General features: G+C 42.7%; 1 protein-coding gene and 1 pseudogene across 3 annotated transcripts in view; both read right to left on the minus strand.

Moving 5' to 3' along the window:
* The window catches only part of RBBP7 (RB binding protein 7, chromatin remodeling factor), a 32,086-nt gene extending 23,243 nt beyond the window's left edge, over positions 1-8,843 (minus strand). Inside the window, exons 1-3 of one of the 3 annotated variants that reach the window (XM_025371598.1) lie at positions 8,445-8,750; positions 7,473-7,617; positions 1,033-1,178 (exon numbers count right to left, since the gene is read on the minus strand). In XM_025371598.1, the coding sequence (XP_025227383.1) occupies positions 1,033-1,178; positions 7,473-7,617; positions 8,445-8,742 (589 nt within the window). In that variant the 5' untranslated portion in view covers positions 8,743-8,750. Of the gene's footprint in view, positions 1-1,032; positions 1,179-7,472; positions 7,618-7,891; positions 8,281-8,431 lie in introns of those variants that run through there. The other 2 variants (XM_025371600.1, XM_025371599.1) reach the window with 2 other exon arrangements.
* Positions 8,844-13,545: 4,702 nt separating this feature from the next.
* Positions 13,546-13,667, minus strand: LOC112616807 (annotated as a pseudogene).
* Positions 13,668-24,444: the final 10,777 nt, after the last annotated feature.

A 24,444-nucleotide genomic window follows, 5' to 3' on the forward strand; every position in this document is an offset into this window, starting at 1 on the left:
TTGATGATACATACCTTCTTTTATTACTGGGTCCTCAGTTTGTATTACTGGGGTCCTCAAGTTTCAGTCGCCGTGGCTGGTTGTCAGCAGGATATGCCTATGTAACTAGTCCCCCAAGAAAACCTCAGACCCCAAGACCCAAACAGGCTTCCCTGAGCAGAGATATTTCACACATGTCCCTGCAGTTTGCTGCCAGAGAGAAAGCACATCCTGTGTGGCCTTGGACAAGACTTGTGCCAGACCTCCCTGAGCTTGCCGATGTACATCTTTTCCCTGCTGCTTTTGTTTTGTGTTCTTTACCGTAACAAACTTTAGCCACAAGTATAATTTGCTCTTGGGAGTCCTAGCGAAATCACCAAACTTGGGGTGGTCATGGGAATACCAAAAACAGGAGAGTATGTGTTTGACTAAATTAAAAAAAGAAAAAAAAAAGCCAAGAGATTCCTAAATTAACCCTACCACTACTGCCACCCTCCTCAAACAAAAAGTACCCACTGCACACACCAACACATATTACTTCTACCAAAGAGGAATATCTTAATTACACATAGCAGTTATTCACTTAATTTATCTTGAATACCTTCCTATGCCAGTGTGTACAGATTTTTCTAATTAAAAAAAAAATTTTTTTTGAAATTTTGGTAGAAACGAGGTCTGTGTTTTTCAGACTGGGCTTGAACTCCTGAGCTCAAGCAATCCTCCCACCTCGGCCTCCCCAAGTGCTGGGATTATAGGTATGAGCTATGGCACCTGGCCTTTCTTTCTTCTTAATTGCTGAGTAGTATTTCAAACATACCATGTGCTTAACCAACTTTCTATGAACCAACATCTGGGTTACAAGGTTGATCCTAATTTTTCAATTATGCAATTATGGCTAAAATCCTTGCGCACATGTAGGTGAGTAGTTCTGTAGGATAAAGTCCTAGAAGTTAAATTACTGGGCCAACAGCTAATAGTATAGTTTTAATAGCATATGCTTTGAAAGAGACATTTTCCCTTTGACATCAATATTGGAATATATGATATACCTACCACCCTTGTCACTGTCACAATGGGAAGCATCAAACTGCGCATCATCATTGGGAATATGTACTCGAGCAACCACCAGATGATTCTGTTCATCAGACGTATGAGTCCCCAGCACTAGCCAATGAAGGGCATAATCTTTTCCTTCCGGTCTGTTTAAGAAAGAAAATAAGTCACACTGATCTGACAAGAAATCTCCAGTTGCTAACAAATTCAGTCTAGTTCCCTCAAAATATATTCAAATTTCTTTAGCAAATATATACTTAGCATCAACTGTGTATCTTCTCCCCCTCTGGTTACCAACTTTACAATCCCCACATATGCAAATATAAGAAAATATTCTAGCTACAATATGCAGAGGGCTTGCTTCTTTCTCAAAGACCCATCCTCCTGTGCCTCAATTATCAATGTGAACACTACCTTTTATAGAGCAGCACTCTGGGGAAGGCAGGCCCAACTCAGTATAACACAGACAAACATCTACACAGGAATCCACCAACAATCCCCACACTCATAAATCACAACTTCCCACCTAAAGAAATCTTCTTCCCACCTAAAAATATCTTACACACTAGATGTTTCCTATTTCCCAATAAGAAATTCTACAAGATAGTATGGACAGAAAGTACTGAATCAAAAAAACAGCTTAAATCCTGGATCAAACTAAAATGCAATTGCTTAAAACACAACCTCCCTGGGGCCTCAGTTTCTTCACTGAATAAAACAGGCTATAAGTGCAAATGGCATGATGTGAACTCCTTGATGTTTATGATACCTAAGTTTATGAAACGAACATTCTCAATTTTACTGAGGCATCTTTGTTACCTTGTTCTGTGGAAACTCACCTTGAGGCTGAAGAACTTGCCCAAACCTCTTGGCACCTTGGTCCAAGCAGTGATTTTTTTGCATCAGTATCTATCAAAAAGGCTTCCCCATTTGTATTATCTAGAACACAATTTTCAACTGTGCTCCATGGTCCCATTTCAATGAAGAGGACTGAGAAGTAGGGCTCTAGGCCCCAACACAAGACAAGTTAGGCCATTTATCTGTTTCTAAATTTCAGCTGCACAAAGGACTCAATGTTGTTTTTGTTTTTTGTTTTTTTTTTTCCTAAAAAGATTGAGGGTTACTTCTAGGCAAGTAATTTAGTAATAACTTAAGAAAATACAAGGCTGGGCGCGGTGGCTCACGCCTGTAATCCAGCACTTTGGGAGGCTGAAGCGGGCGGATCACGAGGTCAGGAGACTGAAACCATCCTGGCTAACACAATGAAACCCCGTCTCTACTAAAATACAAAAAATTAGCCAGGTGTGGTGGTGGGCACCTGTAGTCCCAGCTACTTGGGAGGCTGAGGTGGGAGAATGGAGTGAACCTGCGAGGCGGAGCTTGCAGTGAGCCGAGATCGTTCCACTGCACTCCAGCCTAGGCGACAGAGCGAGACTCCATCTCAAAAGAAAAAAAAAAAAAAGAAAACACAAGATGCAATTTTACCAAGATTTGGCTTACAGTAAAAAAAGTGCGTGCACAGACAGACACAAGCGCGCGCGCACACACACACACTCCCCCAAGAAGAGAGTAAGGCAGCCATGACTAAGTAATAGCAACGTGTTTCAAAAAAAGACACCTGGGCGCGGTGGCTCATGCTTGTAATCCCAGCACTTTGGGAGGCCAAGTCAGGCAGATCACCTGAGGTTGGGAGTTTGAGACCAGCCTGTCCAACATGGAGAAATCCCGTCTCTACTAAAAATACAAAATTAGCCGGGCATGGTGGCACATGCCTGTAATCCCAGCTACTCAGGAGGCTGAGGCAGGAGGATCACTTTAACCTGGGAGGCGGAGCTTGCAGTGAGCCAAGATCACACCATTGCACTCCAGCCTGAGCAACAAGAGTGAAACTCAGTCTCAAAAAAAAAAAAAAAAAAAAAAAGACGACGACGACGACATGGGTCTTGATTGATACATGCACAGTGGGCCAAGAATATGATGTGGCTACCAAAAAAGTAATTAATTCCATCTTAGGTGGTCTTTATATGCGTGTAGGGGGCAATGCACATGAGCCCATGTGCCCCCGCACCCACTTTTTTTTTTTTTTTTTTTTAAGAGACAAGGTCTCCCTATGTTGCCCAGGCTGGTCTCCAACTCTTGGGCTCAAATTGATCCTCCTGCATCAACCTCTTCAGTAGCTGGGACTACAGATGTGTGCCACCACATCTGGCTTGCCCACTTATTTTTAACCAGTAAAACCAACATACTTTATGAGGACTTGGACAGAAATCAAACCTTTACAGGGAATAGTGGCTTAAAATGAAAGGGTAAGCCAGGTACAGTGCTGTGCACCCACAGTACCAGCTACTAGGGAGGACTGCTTAAGCCTAGGAGTTCATGTCCAGTCTGGGCAACATAGCAAGATCCTGTCTAAAAAAAAAAAAAAAAACCAGTCTGGGCAACATAGCAAGACTCTGTCAAAAAAAAAAAAAAAAAAAAAAAAAAAAAGGAAGAAAGAAGAAATATTTGGCCACATGCGGTGGCTCATGCCTCTAATCCCAGCACTTAGAGAGGCCAAGGCAGGCGGATCACTTGAGCCCAGGAGTTCGAGACCAGCCTGGGCAACATGGCAAAATCCCATCTCCACCAAAAAAAAAAAAAAAAAAAAAAAAAGTAAATATTTAAAAAGAGAAATAAGAATGCTTGAGAGAAAGAAGGCACCACAAAGCAATGCTGGGCTGACATCAAAGGAAAAAAAGTGACTTGTTTTTTGTGGAGTTAAGCAAGAAAACTGAGACTCACAGGTAAAAAATTACAGGTAGATAGGTCAGTTTATCATAGGCCCTTTCTAATGTCCCAAGATGGACTGGAGGAGCTTAAAAATCCCTCTGGACTCAAATTTAATTATTCCAGTTTTCCCCAACTTGATCATCATATGAGGACTTTTCTTTTTACTAGAAATCCTTTCACTTCCATCACTAAAACACAGCCTGTTTTCCTAAACTAATCAATATGACACTACTTTCCTCCAATACTGGATGTATTTAAAGGCTGCAGAAGCACTAATGGTTAAGAGAGCCTATTCATTTTCAGTGCAGAATCCTCTGACCCCAGTAACTACCACTAGGAAATTTAGCCAAGCATCACATAAATATGGCCTATTACAAGATTATTCTCAGCAGTATTGTTTATAGCAGCAAAAAGACTGAAAATTACTAAACACCCATCAGTAACGAACTGGTATCATGTATTACACAGCGTATCTATAAACAAAATTCTATGGCACCCTTGAAAAGAACAAGCATATCCAAGCATGCTGACAGGAAAATCTCCAATATGTACTCTTACTGACAAACTCAAGTGAAGAACTTGCTACCATAAAAAATGAAGATACAGGTATGCACTTTTACACGCTGGCAAGGATGGGTTAGGAAATTGAAAACAATGACTGGGGAAAGGAAGTAGGACAGTAAGGGATGTGGAAAGGGGACTTATTCTTCACTCTACATCCTTTTGTACTTCCTGAATTTGAAAAACTACAAAGCTTTTTAGATAGACAATAACTTAGTCTCGATATATTTAAAACATTATTCAACAAGAGATATGAAATAACTACCTAATTTTAAAAAAAACACAATTTCTTAGAGATATCTAAATAAAACCTTTTAAAAGTCAAATCAACAATTGTAATCCCAGCATTCTGGGAGGCTGAGGTGGGTAGATCATGAGGTCAGGAGTTTGAGACCAGCCTGACTAACATGGTGAAACGCTGTCTTTACTAAAAATACAAAAATTAGCTGGGTGTGGTGGTACACACCTGTAATCCCAGCTGCTCAGGAGGTTGAGGCAGGAGAAACGCTTGAACCTGGGAGGTGGAGGGTGCAGTGAGCCAAGATGGTGCCACTGCACTCCAGCCTGGGAGACAGAGTCTTGCTCTGTCTCCAAAAAAAAAAAAAAAAAAACAAGCCAAATCAATTATTTGGACAATTACCTAACTAAACTGAAGGACAATAGCTCAGAAAGTCCAAGTAATCGTTATGAAGCATGTTGTAAGTCGGCAGAAGAAAGGCTTATGAGGTGGAGCAGGGTCTTGTTCCTCAGAGTCAGACACTGAGGAACAGTCAACATTTTTACTGTTCTGTATGGTGATAAAACACAGTCCCTTTATAACCCTAACTGAACCCTACAAAGCACCACACAGCAATCCTCAACATCCAAGAATGCAGGCTGCTTGGCATTTTCTTACATTCTCTAAGGCACTGCACGTCCCACAACTCAATCCCACAACAGCTTTGTATACAAAGAACACCATGATACATATTAAATAATTTAATTAAAGCATTTTCTGTTACATTCCTAAGTATTACATATTATAGGTAACATTTAAAAAAAAAAACTTCAGCAAGTAGCTTCCATTGAAATCCAAATGAAGAAACAGAGCTATTTCAATCCTGACAAATTATTTCTGAACAGGAAGGGGTGGGAGAATCAGCATCAGTCACCACTTACTGTGTACTTATGCTGCACCAGGCACTTTAACATGCATGATCTCATTTAATTCCCTCAAATGTAGGTAGTCAGTACGACCAACATCTCCATTTACAGCCCAGACAACACGGCCCCAGTTCACAAAGCTAAGAAGAAGCAGGGGCATGATTCTAACCCAGGTCTCTAAGTTTAAAGTCCCTGCTGTTTTCCATTATGTTACAGTGGGTCAAAAAGATCCCCCAAAAGGTAAATTTAGTTAATACATTTTAAATCTGCTTAACAGACCAAAGAGGCAACTGCACACAATGCTCAAACCAGAACTTGAATACCCCTGGGCATACGATGCTTAATCTAGTTTTCAATCTGTTCAAAGGTGACTGTAAACGTCAATGCTTCCAAGTGTCCATCACTTAGTTCTTCTCTACTCTTCCCACATCTGTACATTTACATTTAGATTTTTGGGAAGCCCAGTGGAAATTCCTATCTGTATGGAAATCAATGTTTGCATATGGAGAACCTAGCCATTGTAAGAGCAGTTTTATATACAATTAGATTATTATTGTAATTATTATTTTTATTTTTAAGAGAGTCTCTGAGAGAGAGTCTCGCTCTCGCTCAGGCCGGAGTGCAGTAGTGCGATCTTGGCTCACTGCAACCTCCGCCTCCCAGGTTCAAGCAATTCTTCTGCCTCAGCCTCCCTGTAGCCTGTAGCTGAGACTACAGGCACACGCTGCCACGCCCGGCTAATTTTTTTTTTTTTGTATTTTAGTAGAGACAGGGTTTCACCGTGTTGCCTGGGCTGGTTTCGAACTCCTGAGCTCAGGCAATCCACCTGCCTCGGCCTCCCAAAGTGCTAGGATTACAGGCGTGAGCCACCGCGCCCAGCCAAAATTAGCTTATTATTTTTATAACTTGTTGCAAAATCCTCTTTTTAGGTTAGAGTTTCATTTAATCCTCTTTAAATTATATGCCCACAACACCCAAATTTAAGATGCTTTTTTGTTGTTTCTTTGGAAGACAGGGTCTCACTCTGTTGGCTAAGCTGGAATGCAGTGGCGCAATCATGGCTCACTGCAGCCTTGAATTCCTGAGCTCAAGCTAACCTTCCAAAGCGCTAGGATTACAGGAGTATAAGCCACTGTGCCTGGCCCCATATTTAATACACTTTAAAAGTACATGGTCAAGTTCCTACTAAAAAAGGTTCAAGTGAATGAGAAAGGCAGACTAACGCAGGGACCAGCTGTGTGATCTTGGGATGGCACTTAAACGCTCACTCCCAGTTCCCCTATCAGTAAAACAAGGATAATGAAAATTACCTACAGCATAGTACTACTGTGAGGCTTACAACAACAAGACGTAGATTCTTCAGATGTGCCAGGCCCTGTTGAGTGCTCAATAAATGCCAGCAATTATTACCAGAGAAACCGTAGATCTAACAGAAAAGAATACTCTTATGAATAACGGCAATCTCAAAGTGTATTCCATAAGCCGATAACATCTTTTCTTTGGTCAATTGTTGACAAGGTCTTTTTGCCTTTACCAATTAAAATGTATTTATCTTGGGTGACTGTTACGTGTGTTCACTTTGCAAAAATTTATGAAGCCATACAACACTTATGATGTGTGAACTTTTCTGTAAATATTCTCTTTTCCAATAAAGTTTTAAAGAAACGCATTAGTTTGGGCCCAGAGAGATGCTGCTCTACATTCGAGCCCAGGAACTGTCAAATACATTCAGTGTTTCCTCCAAATACCATTAATCTCACAACGATTCTTTCTCCCCTTTTACCACCACACTATACGCCAGAAATCATCCCATAAATCACGTTAAGTTTTGGAAATAAAAACCACCTGCCACCCCATGCAAGGGCTGATTACATACTTATGTTCTAGGTATAAAACGCCAAAACTAGGAAATTCAGAACGACAGTTAAATTTAAGCAAAAAAAAAAAAAGTTGCCAGAAACCCTTACTTAGTCACTTCAGGAAGCCACTGAACGGTAAGACTGGGCCACTGAAGAGCATGGGTCATAACCAGGTCATACAGAAACGGTGTATTCTTCTTCCAGATTTTATATTCTTCATTGATGACACGCTCCTCCACAGTATCTTCAAACACTGAAATTTGGAGAAAGCCCACACAATTAAGTGGCTGAGATGGATCGAAGTCAGAAATTGGAGGTCACCTCAAGATGGCCACACCTCATGTACTCTTTCCTTTTACCTCTAATTTGGACACGGACAACTAACTGCTCTTCCAGAAGGTGAAGAAAATACTACCAACCACGAAGCCTCTTTTTTTCCGTTGAGATCAATACCCTCTGCGTATACCATGTTGGGTAGTCAATTACACGGACATGGAAATTGTTTACCCTGTTACAGCTGTTCGCACCTGTTCTAAGATGACGACCTGTACGTACAGGGGCTGCGCGACCCACTCGGGAAGACAACTGCACGTGTACCAGAAGCCCACAGGCCTGGTCCCTCCAATCCCCATCAGGGGAGGCCCCAGCTCCCACGACACCCGCCTCGGCAGCCATAGGCCTGAGGGCTCCAGCAACCCCCGGACAAGGGCCGCGACCCCGAGGCGGTCAACGCGCGCGCGTAGAAGGAGCCGCGGCGTTCGCTTCCCGGCGGCGGCGGCCGCCTCCGCCCCGGGGCCGAGGGCGCCGGAGGGAGCGCAGCCGCTGGAGGAGGGAAGAGAAGAGGGGGGCCCAGCCCTCGGCCCCGCGCCCGGCTCCGGAAGTGCTCGGAGCCCTCGGCACGGCGGTCCCGTCCCGCGCAGGCCCCTCGAGGCGCGCGCCCAGCCTCGCGCCCGGCCCCGCCCCCTGCTCCGCACGCCAATTCGCGCCTTTCGCCGGCGCGTGCCGCGGCCTCGCGCGCCCGCCGCCCCCCGCGGCCCCGGCGCGCGCCGCCCCGCAGGGCCTCTTACTCTCTTTACTCGCCATCTTGCGTCGGGTCGTTCGCCCCTCGCCGCCGCCTCGGACTCCCCTCGTTAGCCAAGAGCAGCCCGACCACTGGCGCTCCTGCCTTTCCCAAACGCGTCACACACTCCCCGCGGTCGAAAGCCCGGGCCCAGTCTTGCTGCCTGGGTGCTCCCCAGACGCCGCGTCCTTGTTTCCTGCCTCCTCCCCGCTCGCGGGTACCGAGGTCTGAGGCGCTCTTCTCTCTCTCTCCAAACTTGGAACGAGACTTTTCAACCCGCGCCTCCCAGCCCGCCCAGGCAGCTAAGCGCAGGCGCATCCGCCCTGGGAAAAGTGAGAGGAGGCGGCGAGGCGGGTCTGGGAGCCAACGGCTCCAGCGCCGCGACCAATGACGCGCGGCGGGCGGGTTTCACGCGGCGTTCGGAGGCGGGCTTCTGGGGGTGGGCGGAGCGTGCCGCGGCAGGAAGTTGGCGATGCGCAGGCGCGAGGGCTTGCCCGGCGCTCCCAGGGCCGGCCGCGGTGGCGGATGGGGGCGCAAGGGGGCGGGGCGGATGAGGGCCCGAGGGGGCGGGGCGGGGCGGATGGGGGCGCGCGAGGGTGGGGTGGATGGAGGCGCGGCTGGCCGGCTGAGCGGGGGCCGCGAGCCCCGGGGCGGCTAGCCTTGGGGCCCGCGGGGCGTGGTTGCTTGTAGCGGCAGCGGTGGTGGGGGTGAGAGGGGGGCAGGGAGGCTGCTGCCGCTTAGCCAAGCAAAATCTCAGAGCAAGAGGGGAAAATGGTTCCTGTTCTCGAGAGATTACTGTGCCTTCAAAGTCTCCCTGATAATCACGGACATGCAATTCTCTGCACCCCTGAAATGTTCTCCTGCAGCCGACTGGCCTTTCCTGGGGCCCGGTCGGGCCGAGGTGGGGCTGGTCTCAGAGGGAGGAGAGCTTCTGGAGAGGCCGCGGGCGTTTTTTGCCTGCAAAAGCCGCCGGGCCGCCTTGTTAGGCTAAATGTGCAGCCTGTAGCGGCACAGGCCGCCGGCGGGCCGAAACCGATTTACATTGTTACATTTTAATTTGTTCGATGTTTGGGTCCTTAAGATGATGGTTTGAGGCCTCTTCGTGCTTCAGGGGATTTTGTTCCAGCACTGGCATTCCTTTCGCATCCCAGCCCCGGCCCCTGCTGAGTCATTTTTGTCACCTGCAGGGGTCCCAGGGCGACCCCACCCCAAGCTGGCGGAGCTGGAGAGAGCAGGGCTGAACTGCCCTGGGCCTGCTTACCTGAGCCCTGCTCTGCTCGGGAACTTCGTAGCCCCTGGGGAGTGTATCGGGGGAGGAGAAAGCTGGCTGCAAGGCCAAAAGGGGAATAAAAGAAAATGAGGGCCGGGAGCAGAGGGGACGGAGTTGGGGGAGGCGACCAAGGTGCCTGCGTGCAAAGGGAACCGAAGTGTACGTCCAGCTCCGAGAGAGGCTCCTCTTGCAAAAGCACCCCCGGAACATTTGCTGCCTTGATACCTTTCCAAGTGCCTTCATGCTCAGATGCTATCTTGCAGATGCCGCTGTCATGCCCACTTTTCTGACCGGGACGCAAACCCAGACGTTAGTCAGTGGCAGAACCAGTCACACATTCCCTTCTGTAGATATTTACTGTCTTGTTTCCGATACAATACAGTTCATTATTATAACGCCCTCCCCCTATGCCGGGTCAAAGAATCTTGTTAGTGCCTAAGGCTGAGGGGGTGGCTGGAGAGGGAAAAGAGTTGGAAGGGTGTTTAAGCAATACAGCCCTCATATTCTAGGACGCTGGTTGGCAAGACTTTTTCTAAAAGGACCGAGATAGTAAATATTTTAGGCTTCGGGGGCAACTGCTCGACTCTGTCGCGTTGTAGCGCAAAGCAGCCGTGGAAAATGTGGATACATTTGGCCGTGTTCCAATAAAACTACAGACACTGAAATCGTTTTCAGGGTCACAAAATCTTTTTTTCAACCGCTTGAAAACGGAAAAACCATTCTCAGGTCGAGGGCCATACAAAAACATGTGGTGGGTTAGATTTAGTCGGAGGACTGTAGTTTGCCCACCTTGTTCTAGAATAATTGTACCTTATGGCTCTGCTTCAAAGAGAACCTCGTGTGCAAAACAAGAGGCGGCTTGGGAGATGATTTGTATCCTTTTAATACAGTGTACTGATTTCTGATAAGTAGGCATGATTTCCAAAACCTATTAAAAGAAATGTTTGAAGGACTGAAAGAAAAGAAATCTTCCCAGACGACGTGGCTTTAAAATCTTGATACTGTTGACCTCAGTGAGGGTCAGAGAAGGAAATACGGAACAAATATTTTGGGAGTTTCTGAGAATATTCACACGCTATCATGCATTTAATCCGAAGGTATCATGTACAGCATATTTCATTGGTTTTGCATTTTTGTTGTTGTTAAATTGAATCTGTCAATTCTATTTAATTTTTTTTGGCCTTTTTTCCATCAACTACTTCTTTTTGAATTAAAAAAAAGTGATGTTTTCTCTCTTGTATTGCTTATCTGTTGGGTTTGCCTTTCTCCCCAACCTCTTAGCTCTGGTCCTAATCTTTTCTGGCACTTTTCTGGGGTTGTTCTTTTTGTCTCTTCTGTGCTCAGCTAATAGAGTAAGGCACAAACAGGTGCACACACACAAGAAAGGGATGAATTTTATTTCATTTTTCCAAAAATGCAAATTCTAAATGGACTTCATGATTGAGCTTAGTCACAACTTGAAGTTTGAAAAACACTATACTATGATTTTTTAAATTTATCTTTCCTTTTTCTTTTATTTTCTTTTTTCTTTTTTCTTTTTTTGTTTTTTTGAAAGAGGCTCTCATTCTGTCACCCAGGCTGGAGTGCAGTGGCACGATCACAGCTCACTGCAGCCTCAACCTCCTGGGCTCAGGCGAACCTCACACCTCAGCCTCCCTAGTAGCTGGGACCACAGGCACAGGCCACCATTCCCAGATTTTGTTTTGTTTTGTTTTTAGTAGAGACAGGGTTTCACCGTGTTGCCCAGGCTGGTCTTGAACTCCTGAGCTCAAGAATCTGCCCACCTTGGCCTCTCAAAGTGCTGGGATTACAGGCATGAGCCACCATGCTGGGCCTAGTGTTTAAACCTTTAGCTGTTCCCGACTACCCTTTATAAAATAGCAACATGCCCCCATCCACCCCCACAGGTAATCACCTTCTATTCCCTTTACTCTATTTTCTGTTTTTTCACAGTGCTTATCGCTTATCGCCATCTGACAGATGTTTGTCCACAGGCTTTTTCTTGCACACTGGAATGTAAATTAAAGGGTAGGATTCTTGTTTTGTTGCACCCTCAGCACCTGGACCTGTGCTTACCAGATGAGGAAGCTGAGCCAGAGTGGTGAGGTTTCTTGCCAAGGTGCCATAGCTAGTGAGTGCTGGAGTTGGAATTTGAATTTAATCAGTCTTATATTAAGACAGCAAAAGTGATCCTATGGATAGAATAAACTATTTACTAAAAGGAATCAGAGACATAATACCCAGACATACCTGCAGAGTGATTCCATGTTCATTAGCAACTATGGTTCACTAGGTTGGGGGCAAAAAAGTTTTAGCCATTCAAAAAAATTTTTTGAAGTACCTACTGTGAGCCAAACAGTGTTCTGGAAACTGCAGCTAGCTGGATGAACAAGACATACAGAGATCCTGCTCTTTTATACTCTCCTTTATTGTTTGTTTTCTTATTACAAAAACAAAGCTTGTTACAGAAAGATCTGAAAATTATACAAGCAAAAGAGGAGCATAACGAATACCAATTTTGTTTCTGGCCAAATTGTTTTCATCCAGTCATTATTAGGAGCAGAAGAAAATACACTAAGATATTAATAGCCATTGTCTCTTGATACTAGTATATTGTTATTTTATTCTTCATATATTGCCCTATTTTAACATTTTTTCCGCTGGACGCATAATGCTCATATCAATGGAAAAAACGCATGCATTTTAGAAAAAAAATGTTGGAGTAATACAAATGAAGAGTTGTCTTAATGTGGTAAAATTCTAAGTAATTTAAAATATTGTTTAATGCAGTTGTGTGAGAGGGAGTTGAAGGAAAATTATTATAATAGAAAACACACTGTTCTTTGAACTTGTACTTTGTTTGCATTGACTATTGTGCTATTTTATTAGGTAAAGTGAAGTGACTGTTTTATACTTACAAATGTGTTAATATGTAACCTTTGTGGGGTGTCCCTCTGGACTTCTAAAAGACCAACCTACCCTGTTGCTAGCTGTTGAGGCTCAGCCACTTGAGCTCTGCAATGGGGACAGTGAATAAAGGAAATGACCTAGACCAGAATCACTGAGGCTTAGGCTTAGAATCACTGGGGCGTGGTAAATAAATATTTGTCAAATGAAAAATAATGAACAAGAAACTCCTCTTAGGCTTGTCCCAATCCATAAGCATCAATGAGAAAGCTTTGCATGTAAACCTTTTTTTAATTTTATTTTTAATGGACATCACAATCATATAAATGTATGGGGTACAATGTGATGTTTGATATATGTTTACATTGTGAGATGATTAAATCAAGCTAATTAACAAATTCATCACCTCTCATAGTTAATATTTTTTTGTGGTGAAAGCATTTAAAATATATCTTTCAGCAATTTTGAAATATATAACACATTACTATTTATTATAGTCACCATTCTGTAGAATAGATCACTAAAACTTATTTCTCCTAACTGTAGAATCTTCTTGTAGACATATAGCCCTGAGTGTTTCACTCCAAGCACAATGTTCTTTTATTCAAAGTTTTCATATACAATGCATTCTTATTTACCGCTGAAGACCTCTTCTGAAATTCATTGTAGTGTACGTTTGTTGTAATTTCTGGCCACCATCCATTTTTCCTTCTCCAGGAAACAGCATGCTGGATTTCTTTTGAGTGAACTACTCTTCCTTAATCCATTACAGTTTGGGAGGACTGTCCATCAGGATGTCCAACTCTCCACCAGCTAAAAGGTAGGGCGCCCGACCCCAGTGGGCAACACCCTTCTTGGAATGTGAATTCTATAGATTCATGCTGGTGAAACACCTGGAGGTGCAAGTCCATTGATTCCTGCTTCCTGGATCTCTGGAATGGCTCTGGTTCCTACCCTTTCCAAGTTGGCTCCTTTGATTCTGTGAGCTCCTACGTAGCTTTTCAATTAGCAATAATCGCGCCTCAGATAAACCTCATTGGCTATGATACTGCCACTGCGCAAAGCTCCTATGTAGCTTTTATGGATTTCCTTTTTGCTTAAGTTAGCCTGTGTCCATTTGTTGCCTACCATCAAATAAATCTGATATTTGCACAAACCTACCCCCTTCTCTCTCCAAGTTCTGAATTTAACCACAGATTATCCCGAATAAGGAACATGACCTTTGTAGCTGGAGAGGACACAGACATGATACTAAAAAATTCGCAAAATTGTTCTTGCAATTGTATAAGAAAGCTACAACACTCTGTAAGGCAAAAGCTATGCTAAGTATTTCACATAGAGCTGATTCAATACCGAGAATTGGGTACATATCAGCTACTTCACCTGCTGGCTGGCACTCCCCACAGTCATTGCTCTGACAACTGAAAAGTGTACTACTCGGCTGAGACTCAGATCACCAAGGAAGGTGTGGCTGGTTGGTGCTGACAGCTATGTGGTATGGTGATGCTGGGAAGACTGAAAGAAAGTGGAGGCTGGAGCCATGTGTGTTGGGCATCTGTTGATAGGAGTTGGCAGCAAGAAGACCCTTCTCACCCCTTCCAATCTCCCATCAGAACCTTCCATTGACAGAACCTAACAGGAAGGCAACCAGCAAGGGAGTTTGGGAAAAGCAGTTTGCAGTGCCAGCCCTAGCATCACAAACAAAGTGAAAGGGGGTTAGCTTAGCATTAAGAGGAGGCAGGAAAATAACCACAACAAAACCATGCTTCACTTTTAAGGGGATCAGTAATGGTTTTTGAAAATAGAATTCCCTAGTAAATTGGAAATTTGCAATATAACTGTGGCTGAATGTAAATTACTTCATTATTGTACTATGCTGAAAGACCTAAGGGCACAAATTTCAAATCTGTAACATGTTCTCTGGCCCTCAGTGATGGCATATGGGTATATCAGTCAGAAAATATGCCTTTGAATACATATTTATGAGGTACAGGAGGTACAGCAAGATTGTTTAGTTTGATTATTACAAAGAGGAAACTGACACTGATGTAAAGCTATCATAGCCTTCAAAAGGTCTGTAATTATAAGGTCACTTACAAATTCCTATTGAGAATTGCTTTTCAAAATAAGTTAGAGGAAAAACCAGAGACACTCATTATATTGTTGAAAAAATACTTCACAATCTCTAAAGGGAAATTATACATGCTTCAAATGTACAGATCTATTAAGCCAACAGATTTTATTCAGAAAGTTTGCAAACTTACTGCTCATCTGAGATTAACCGATAGAAGGGGAAATTATTATACTAGTAGAAAACAAAATGTTAGATGAAAATGCATCTGTGAATGTTCACAGCACTTTATTTGTAAAAGCTAAAAACTGAAATCAGACTAGATGTCCTTCAGCCAGTAAATGGTTAAACAAACAAACATATGTATGGTACATACATATCATCAATGTACAAGAAAAAGGAAGAAACTATTGATATACACAATGACTTGGATGAAGCTCCAGGGAATTAGACTGAGTGAAAAAAGTCAATTTCAAAAGGTTACATACTATATAATTCCATTCATATTACATTTTTGAAATAAAAATCAGGACAGATTAGTTGTTCCAGGGAATAGGGATGGGGGGTGGTGTATAGGAAGGTAAGTATGGTTATAAAAGGGCAAAATGAAAAATCCTTGTGCTTGTGTAGTATTGAAACTGTTCAGTATCTTGACTTTGGTGGTAGATACAAGAACCTACAATTTTGGGTGATAAAATTATATAGTACTTTACACACACATGCACACACACACGCACACACGGACAAGTAAAACTGGGAGAATCTAAATCAGATGAGTGGATTATATCAATGTCAATATCCTGATTGAGATATTATACTATTCTTTTGCAAGATGTTACCTTTGTGGGAAACTGGGTGAAGTATACAGGGGATCTCTCTATATTATTTCTTACAACTGTGTGTGAATCTATAATTATCTTAAAAATTACAATTAAAAATTATAAATGGTGCGCAGACCGCATGTTCTCACTCATAGGTGGGAATTGAACAATGAGAACACTCGGACACAGGAAGGGGAGCATTACACACTGGAGCCTGTCGTGGGGTGGGGGGAGGGGAGGGATAGCATTAGGAAATATACCTAATGTAAATGACGAGTTAATGGTGCAGCACACCAACATGGCACATGTATACATATGTAACAAACCTGCACGTTGTGCACATCATGTACCCTAGAACTTTAAGTATAATAAAAAATAAAATAAATAAAAAATAAATGGTGTGCAGAAAAAAATCGAAAAACCTTAATGATGCTTTCAGTACTGTTCCATTTATCAACTGAAATAAAGGCAACAGTTTCTGTATCTGTGGAGTGGTTCTTTAAAACGCTTTAAAATTATAGACAATTTTAAACACAAAAAAGAAAACAGAATAGTGGAATGAACTATCTATGTACATGCCATCCAACTGCAATAGTTATCAGCTCATAGTCAAATGTGTTTCATCTCTCTCCCCAATCCACCCTTCCCATCTCTTATTATTTTGATGCAAATATTACATATCACACTATTTCATCTGCAAGTATTTCTCTATGCATCTCTAAAAGATAAGGACTTTTCAAAAAATTCAAATAACTACAATACATTCTCATATGTAAAAAAGTAGCAATAATTCCTTGGTATCAATATCCAGATAGTATTTACGTTTCCTCCTTGTGTGTGTTTTAGCTTTATGGAGGTATAATTTATGTACAATACACTGCACCCATTTAAAGTATGCAATTCAACGAGTTTTGACAGATATAAACACCCATGAAACCACAACTACAATTAAAAAAAAGAAAAAGAACATTTCAATGACACCCAGAAGTTTCCTTGTGCCCCTTCCTCTATCAATGACCACTGAGCAACTACGAATCTGGCTGCTGCCACCACAGATGAATTTGCAGAGAACGTGATTTTGGAAAAAAACCTACATAAATGGTACATAATTTTATAAAAATTAGAAGGGGGTTTAGAGAATGAAGAAAGATGTGTATATATTTTTGTCTGATATATTTCAATAGTGAGCCCCAAGGCAGAAAGCAAGTTAAATTTTGAATCCTCCAATAGTAGCAGCCCTTACTCAACACTTATTGGGGGCTTACTATGTGCCAGATATTTTGCCTGTATTATCTAATCTGTCTCATGATAACCTTACAATTATTATTAATCATGTTGTTATCATCAACCCCATTGTACAGTTGAGTATACTGAGGCCGAGAGAGGTTAAGTAACTTGCCCATGATCTCACAGCTTGCAACTGAAAATGTTTAGATTAAAAAAAGATCATCTGACTCCAGAGACAATTCCCTTAAACACTTAGCTGTAGTCAGTTTATCAGCAAAAAGAACTGATACAAAAATAACACCTCGAGGTATTGCTAAAAAGTCTTACCTCTCTTTGACAAAGGAGCAAAGGCAATTAATGCACAAAGGACAATCCTTTTAAAAAATGGTGCTGGAATAACTGGACATCCACATGCAAAAAAACAAAAACAAAAAAAACCAAACCAAAACAAAACAAAAACGAAGCTAGACATAGGCCTTACACCTTTCACAAAAATTAACTCAAAATGAATCAGAGGCCTAAATGTAAAATGCAAAACTACAAAACTCCTAAAAGATAATATAAGAGAAAATCTAGATGACTTTCAGATTGGTGATCACTGCTTAGACACAGCACCCAAAGTATGATCTACCAAAAAGAAAAATTGATAAATAGGACTCCATGAAAACTTAAAACTTCTGCTCTGCGAAAGACATTGTTAAGAGAACAAAAAGATAAGCCATAGAGAAAATATTTGCAAAACATTTATCTGATAAGGACTGGTATCCAAAACATACAAGCAGTTCTTAAACACAACCTTAAGAAAACAAACAGCTCAATTTAAAAACGCAAAAGATCTGAACAGACACCTCACCAAAGAAGATCTACAGATGGCAGATAAGCATATGAAAAGATGCTCCACATCATATGCCATTACAGAATTGCAAATTAAAACAAGAAAATACCATTACACACATATTAAAATGGCTAAAATCTACGGAACAGTAAAAAGATCATTGCTTGCCGGAGATTCAGGAGCGGGGAGGCAGGGATGAATAGATGGGATTTTTAGAACAGTAAAACTATTCTGTATGGTACTGTAATGGTGGATACATGTCATTATATCTTTCTCAAAAGCCATATAATGTACAACACAAAGACTGAACCCTAATGTAAACTATGGACTTTGGTTAATAATAATGCATCTATATTGGCTGATCAATTATAACAAATGTGCCATATTAATGCAAAATTAATGTGTGAAATTAAAGTAATAGAGATTAACATGTGTGAATTAACATGGGAAACTGTATTGATGGGAACTGTACTTTCAGCTCAATTATTCTGTAAACCTAAAACTGTTCACAAAAATAGTCTATTAATTTAAAAAGCCTTATCCTCTCTAAGACTCATTTTCCTCATCTCTGAAGTGAGGAGTTGGACTAGATCTCAGAATGAAATGCTGTATTTATTAGAGATAAATTGTTTTTTTAATCCCCTTACATTTCCAAAAGGATTCACTTTATTATTTTTCCTTCTCTCTGCCATGTGGCTTTCAATGATTGCATTGATAGATCAGCCAAGCTGGCATCACTTGGCTGTGGGTGTTCCGGCAAATAGGCTCACACAGAGGAGTCAAAAGTTTTCTTTATCAAGTCTTTTTGGTGATCTTTTAAATAAAACTTTGGGGGAAAACGTGTTTCTCAGGTCTAGCAAATGTTTTCTGTTTCTTAGTTTGAAGGTCATTTTGTGTATTCATCTATAATTTAGCTTCAGCAACCTTGAAAATATGATCATTTCAAGTTATAGTAAATATTCAAATTTTAGGGGGAAATCCCTTCCTTCCTTTCCTTCCTTCCTTCCTTCCTTCCGCCTTGCCTTGCCTTACCTTGCCTTGCCTTGCCTTGCCCTGCCTTGCCCTGCCCTGCCCTGCCCTGCCCTGCCTGGCCTCGCCTCCCCTCGCCTTCCCTTCCCTCGCCTCCCCTCCCCTCCCCTCCCCTCCCCTCCCCTTCCCTTCCCTTCCCTCGCCTCGCCTCGCCTTCCCTCGCCTCGCCTTCCCTCGCCTCGCCTTCCCTCGCCTCGCCTCCCCTCCCCCCCCCCCCCCCCNAGTGAGGATTCAGCTTGATGGCATCTGTGAACAAGACAGTGGCTTTCTGTAGTGCACCATTATCTAGGGCTTCAATGGCAGCCTCGCTTCCTCTCCTCTCGCCTCGCCTCGCCTCCCCTCGCCTCGCCTCCCCTCCCCTCCCCTCCCCTCCCCTCCCCTCCCCTCCCCTCTCTTTGATATAGGATCTCGGTCTGCCACCCAGGCTAGAATGCAACCATGTGACCACAGCTTATTGTAGACTTGACCTCTGGGACACGAGCAATCCTCCCTGGACTCTAGGTAAATGCCACCACGCCTGGCTAATTTTTGCATGTTCTGTAGTGACATGGTCTCACTATATTCCAGGCTGGTCTCAAACTCCTGGGTTTAAGCCATCCTCCCATGTGGGGATCACAGGAGTGAGCCACTGCACCCGGCCAGGAAATCTTAATTATCCTATGATTTTAGTGAAATCCTTTGTTAACCATGCCGTGTAGCCAAATATCACAGTAAGTTAGTCTTTTTTTCTTTTTCTTTTTTTTTTTTGAGACGGAGTCTCGCTCTGTCACCCAGGCTGGAGTGCTGTGGCGGGATCTCAGCTCACTGCAAGCTCCGCCTTCCGGGTTCCCGCCATTCTCCTGACTCAGCCTCCCGAGTAGCCGGGACTACAAGCGCCCGCCACCTCGCCCGGCTAGTTTTTTGTATTTTTTTTTTAGTAGAGACGGAGTTTCACCGTGTTAGCCAGGATGGTCTCGATCTCCTGACCTCGTGATCCGCCCGTCTCGGCCTCCCAAAGTGCTGGGATTACAGGCTTGAGCCACCGCGCCCGGCCGTAAGTTAGTCTTAAATGAACATAAAGATTTATATAGTACTGTAAATTGGTCACATGGACTTTATTGTTTCATCCTGGCATTAAATTAAAAGACATTCAAGAGCATCATGGCCATATAAACTCTGCCATTCTAACTTCTCCTTGCTAAGGGGAGGTACAACATTTATATAAGCCACCATGTCCCATTCTCCCTATTGGCAGCCATAAGCGTTTGGTCATGTTTAATGAGTCAAACTGAGTGAAGAATGAGGTACAAGAGAACTAGATTTTAAAGAATCAGCAACCATCACAATGTATACCATAATGTTATTTAAGTTGTAAATGTATAAACGTGTTGTGGATGATTCCTATTGAATCATTTATTTTATTTCATTTATTTTTTGTGAGACGGAATCTCATTCTGTTGCCCAGGCTTCCCAGGTTCAAGTGATTCTCCTGCCCCAGCCTCCCAAGTAGCTGGAACTATAGGCACCTGCCACCACGGCTGGCGTTTTTTGTTTGTTTGTTTGTTTGTTTGTTTTGAGATGGAGTCTCACTCTGTAGCCCAGGCTAGAGTGCAGTGGAATGATCTCGGCTCACTGCAACCTCCACCTCCCGGGTTCAAGTGATTCTCCTGTCTCAGCCTCCCGAGTAGCTGGGACTACAGGCGTGTGCCACCACACCCTGCTATTTTTTTTGTATGTTTAGTAGAGACGGGGATTCACCATGTTAGCCAGGATGGTATCGATCTCCTGACCTCGTGATCCGCCCGCCTCAGCCTCCCGAAGTGCTGGGATTACAGGCGTAAGCCACCACGCCCGGCCTAATTTTTGTATTTTTGGTAGATACAGGATTTCACCATGTTGGCCAGGCTGGTCTCGAACTCCTGACCTCAAGTGATCCACCCGCTTCAGCCTCCCAAAGTGCTGGGATTACAGGCGTGAGCCATTACACCAGTCTGCATGTTATCATTTAATTCCTAAGGAGTCAGGGTAATTTGAGTTGATGGACCTTAAGTTTATATTAAATAGTATTTTGTTGTTCTGGGGGTAACTTAAATTGACATTAAATAGGTGTTGTTTTTCTGGGGGTAACTGTTAACACTAAGTACTTTTGCTTATGTTATATTAATTATTCTTTTCTAGTCAAGAAAGAAGAGACTTGTCCCACCCGCTACTTTACTAACATTATAGAAAGGAATGTTATATATATTTAGATTGCTTACAGCAGTGGCTTTTACATTTTTCTTGGCTGTAACCTATAGTTACGCATATATTTTTCATCTATCTGTCTATCTCATCTGTCTATCTGATACTGAAACAATTTTTTCAAAAAATAGTACTTATTTTTGTTATGTATAATATACTCTGATATGATCTGTTTTGTTCTATTTCATTTTAAAAAGTGCTGCTCGTGACCCTCTAATTTGATTCCATGAATGGGCCAAGACCAGCAGCTCGAAAAATGTGGCTTGGAGAGCTCCAGATAAAATGTGCAGTGAATAGACCAAATTATCACATGTAATGATAAAAATGCACTAAAAGAAGGTTTTTACCACTTCACTTCTGAATAAATGTAAAAATTTAAAACTAACATACCATACACTATTTCTGGGGAGTAGGATTGAGAGATAAATCCTTTTAATTTTAGCTTCAAAATTGTTTGAAAAAATAATTTTCATATAGAACTTTTATAGTAAAAAAAAAAATCTAACATGATATAGTTATTTACCCCAACGAGCTGATGTTGTACTTTCTAAAAGTAATGTTTTATAAAAAATAGTAAAAAATTGGGCGTAACAGGAACGTGGAATTATAGGGTATTAGTTGCATAAATTGTAGATTATTCATGGGATGTACTATGGAATCATCATAAATGATTATGTAAGGTCTAGCTCAGTGGTTCTCAACCAGGGGTAATTTTGCCTCCCAGGGGCCATTTGCCAATGTCTGGAGACATTTTTGGTTGTCATAACTGGGAGGGGGAATACTCCTGGAGTCTAGTGGGTAGAGGCCAGGAATGCTGCTAAACATCTTCCAATGTACAAGACAGTCCCCCCACGACAAAGAATAATCCCCAGATATCAATAATGCTGACACCAAGAAACTCTAGTCTAGCTAAAAGCCTATATCTATATTTACCTCATTTTGTAAAGCTGTAAGTAATCTTTTTTTGTACATGTATCCCACCCAGAAAAAAAAGAAGCTTTCTACCTAGGAAACCAGACCACCTGGTTTCTTGTAATTATTTAATAAATATTTGTTGAATTATTACATAAGAAAGAAGATGAACTCTGTAATTACTGAAATGGAAAGATGTCCACAATATATTTAACTGAAAAGCAAGCAGGTTATAAACAGTATAAGTGATCTACAGATTTAACGCAATCCCTAACTCAGTTAAATTTTGTGCAGAAATTGATAAGCTGATCCTCAAATTCATATGAAAAGTCAGGGGATCTGGAAAAGCCAAAACAACCTTGAACAAAGTTGGAGGACTCACACTTCCCTAGATCAAGACTTACTACAAGCTACAGTAATCAAGACAGTGTGGTACTGGTGTAAGGATACACATATATATTAATGGGATTCCATCAGTTGACAAATGGGTAAATAAAATGCATTATGTCTATACAATGAAATACTACTTGGCAATAAAAAGAAATGAAGTCCTGATACATGCTACAACATGGATAAACCTTGAAAACATCATACTAAGTGAAAGAAGCCAGACACAAAAAACACATATTGTATGGTTCCTTTATTTATTTATTTGTTTATTTATTTATGAGACGGAGTCTGGCTCTGTTGCCCAGGCTGGAGTGCAGTGGTATAATCTCGGCTCACTGCAACCTCTGCCTCCCGGGTTTAAGCAATTCCCCTGCCTCGGCCTCCCGTGCAGCTGGTTTTACAGGCGTGTGCCATCACACCCGGCTAATTTTTTTTTGTATTTTTAGTACAGTTTCACCATGTTGGTCAGGATGGTCTTGAACTCCTGGCCTCAAGTGATCCGCCCACCTCGGCCTCCCAAAGTACTGGGATAACAGGCGTGAGCCACCTCGCCCGACCGTATGGTTCCATTTATATGAAATGGCCATAAAGACACAAAATAGATTAGTGATTACCTAACGTTGGAAGGTTTGGGGGAAAATGAGGAGTGATTGCTAATTTGTCTGCTTTCTTTTAGGAGGTATGAAAATGTTCTGTAATTAGTTTGTGAATGTACTAAAAACTAGTCACTTGTATGCTTTAATTGGGTGAATTGTATAGTATGTGATTTCATCTCAATAAAGCTAATTTTTTAAAAAAGAAGAGCCAACACGATGTGTCTCTGTGCCCCAGAATGTAGCGGGCTCAGATAAATGTGGAACATTAGCGGGTCAGTGTGTACCTGGTTTCCAAAAACATTCTTTGTGAAACTCTTGATTGATGAGTTGCAGCTGCACGAGAAGGGATGTGACTTGGCACTTGCTCCCAAACAGGGACAATGCACCGAACACAGTGTACACACGTAGGTGCCCATTTGAAGGGGTAGCTGTTCTGAGTTGAAGAACTGCGCCGGGTTCAACCCAATTCTTGTACTGTGCATGTCCTGCGTGGGGGAGGGACCCGGAAACTGTGCCAGACCTCAGGAGGCAGCTGCTGTTTGGCCACGTGCATTGCTCACTGAATATCTCTTAAAAATAAGTAAACCAGTGTAGGGAGAAATGCCATTATGTGTAGTATAACCGTATATTTAGCTGTATTAGTGATTTTATCTGGGTGACAGGATTTTGAGTGATCTTTATTTTCTTTGTATTTCTCTGTGTTTACTATTTTGTGTGTGTGTGGAAATATTAATATACTAATGTCTTCAGAAAAAAATCTGTACAAAGAGGTTTAGCTCTCCGCCCGCCCCGCCCCTCCCCAGCACCAGGGGTGTCACTGGTGAGGCTGAAATCCCAGGCAGAAGTCAGCGGCCGCCCAGGTCCCTCATGTTTTTTGCATCCTGTGGCGAGGGTGCTTGGGGACCCGCAGAACTCAGGCGGGGACTGCTTCACGGGAAGCCCCACCCCGCCGCCACGGTTTTTCATTTCTAATGCGCAAGCGTGAGAACAGCCTTGCATGGGTGGTAGGTCGGGCATAAACTCTTGGGCTCAGGCTCCAGGCAGGCTAAGCTCTGGTGCCAGCTGTGTGGGGGAGTGCCCGGAAGGGCCCGGTGCCCGTCACCCAGAAACAGGAGTCCCCTTCATCCAGTGGGAAGTGGAGTCTCAGTCTAGTCCTCCCAGTCCCCACAGGGGGAGCCACAGGTTCCAGCTTGTTTGTTGCCAGGTGCCACTGAGAGAGCGCCTGGGATCATTCATCGAATAATCCTGCCTGTCTCTCCTCACTTTTAAACAGCCATATAGTACCATCCTTTGTTTAAACAGAGAATGTCTTTATCCCACAAGGGTAGGTAGTCCAGGAAATACTGAGATACAGGAATAATAGGATTACGTGATCAAACCTTCTCAAACAGATTTTTCTTAGTAGTCTCTAGAGCATTCAAAATACATATTCTATTTTATGTCGCCTTTCTTTCTAGTGGTCAGATTAATGAAGATTTCTAAGCTACCTACCCCTTTTATAAATGTGCCGCTTCATCTGCTAAACGCATACTAGTTTCCACCTCTAGCCACGGGAGGGCGCACGAATCAAGTGACGTTTGGTATAACATGTTTTGGGACCTCCTTGCTTGGGTTGAGGAAAAAAACAGGGGCATCGTGGTCCTCTCATGAATGTAGAGCAGCGCTATCCAATGGAACTTTCTGCAATGATGGAAATGTCCAATATCTGTGTTGTCCAGCACGGCAGCCACTAGCCACAAGTG

The sequence above is a fragment of the Theropithecus gelada genome, chromosome X, assembly GCF_003255815.1.
Source record: "Theropithecus gelada isolate Dixy chromosome X, Tgel_1.0, whole genome shotgun sequence".
In the NCBI taxonomy this organism is placed as follows: domain Eukaryota; kingdom Metazoa; phylum Chordata; class Mammalia; order Primates; family Cercopithecidae; genus Theropithecus; species Theropithecus gelada.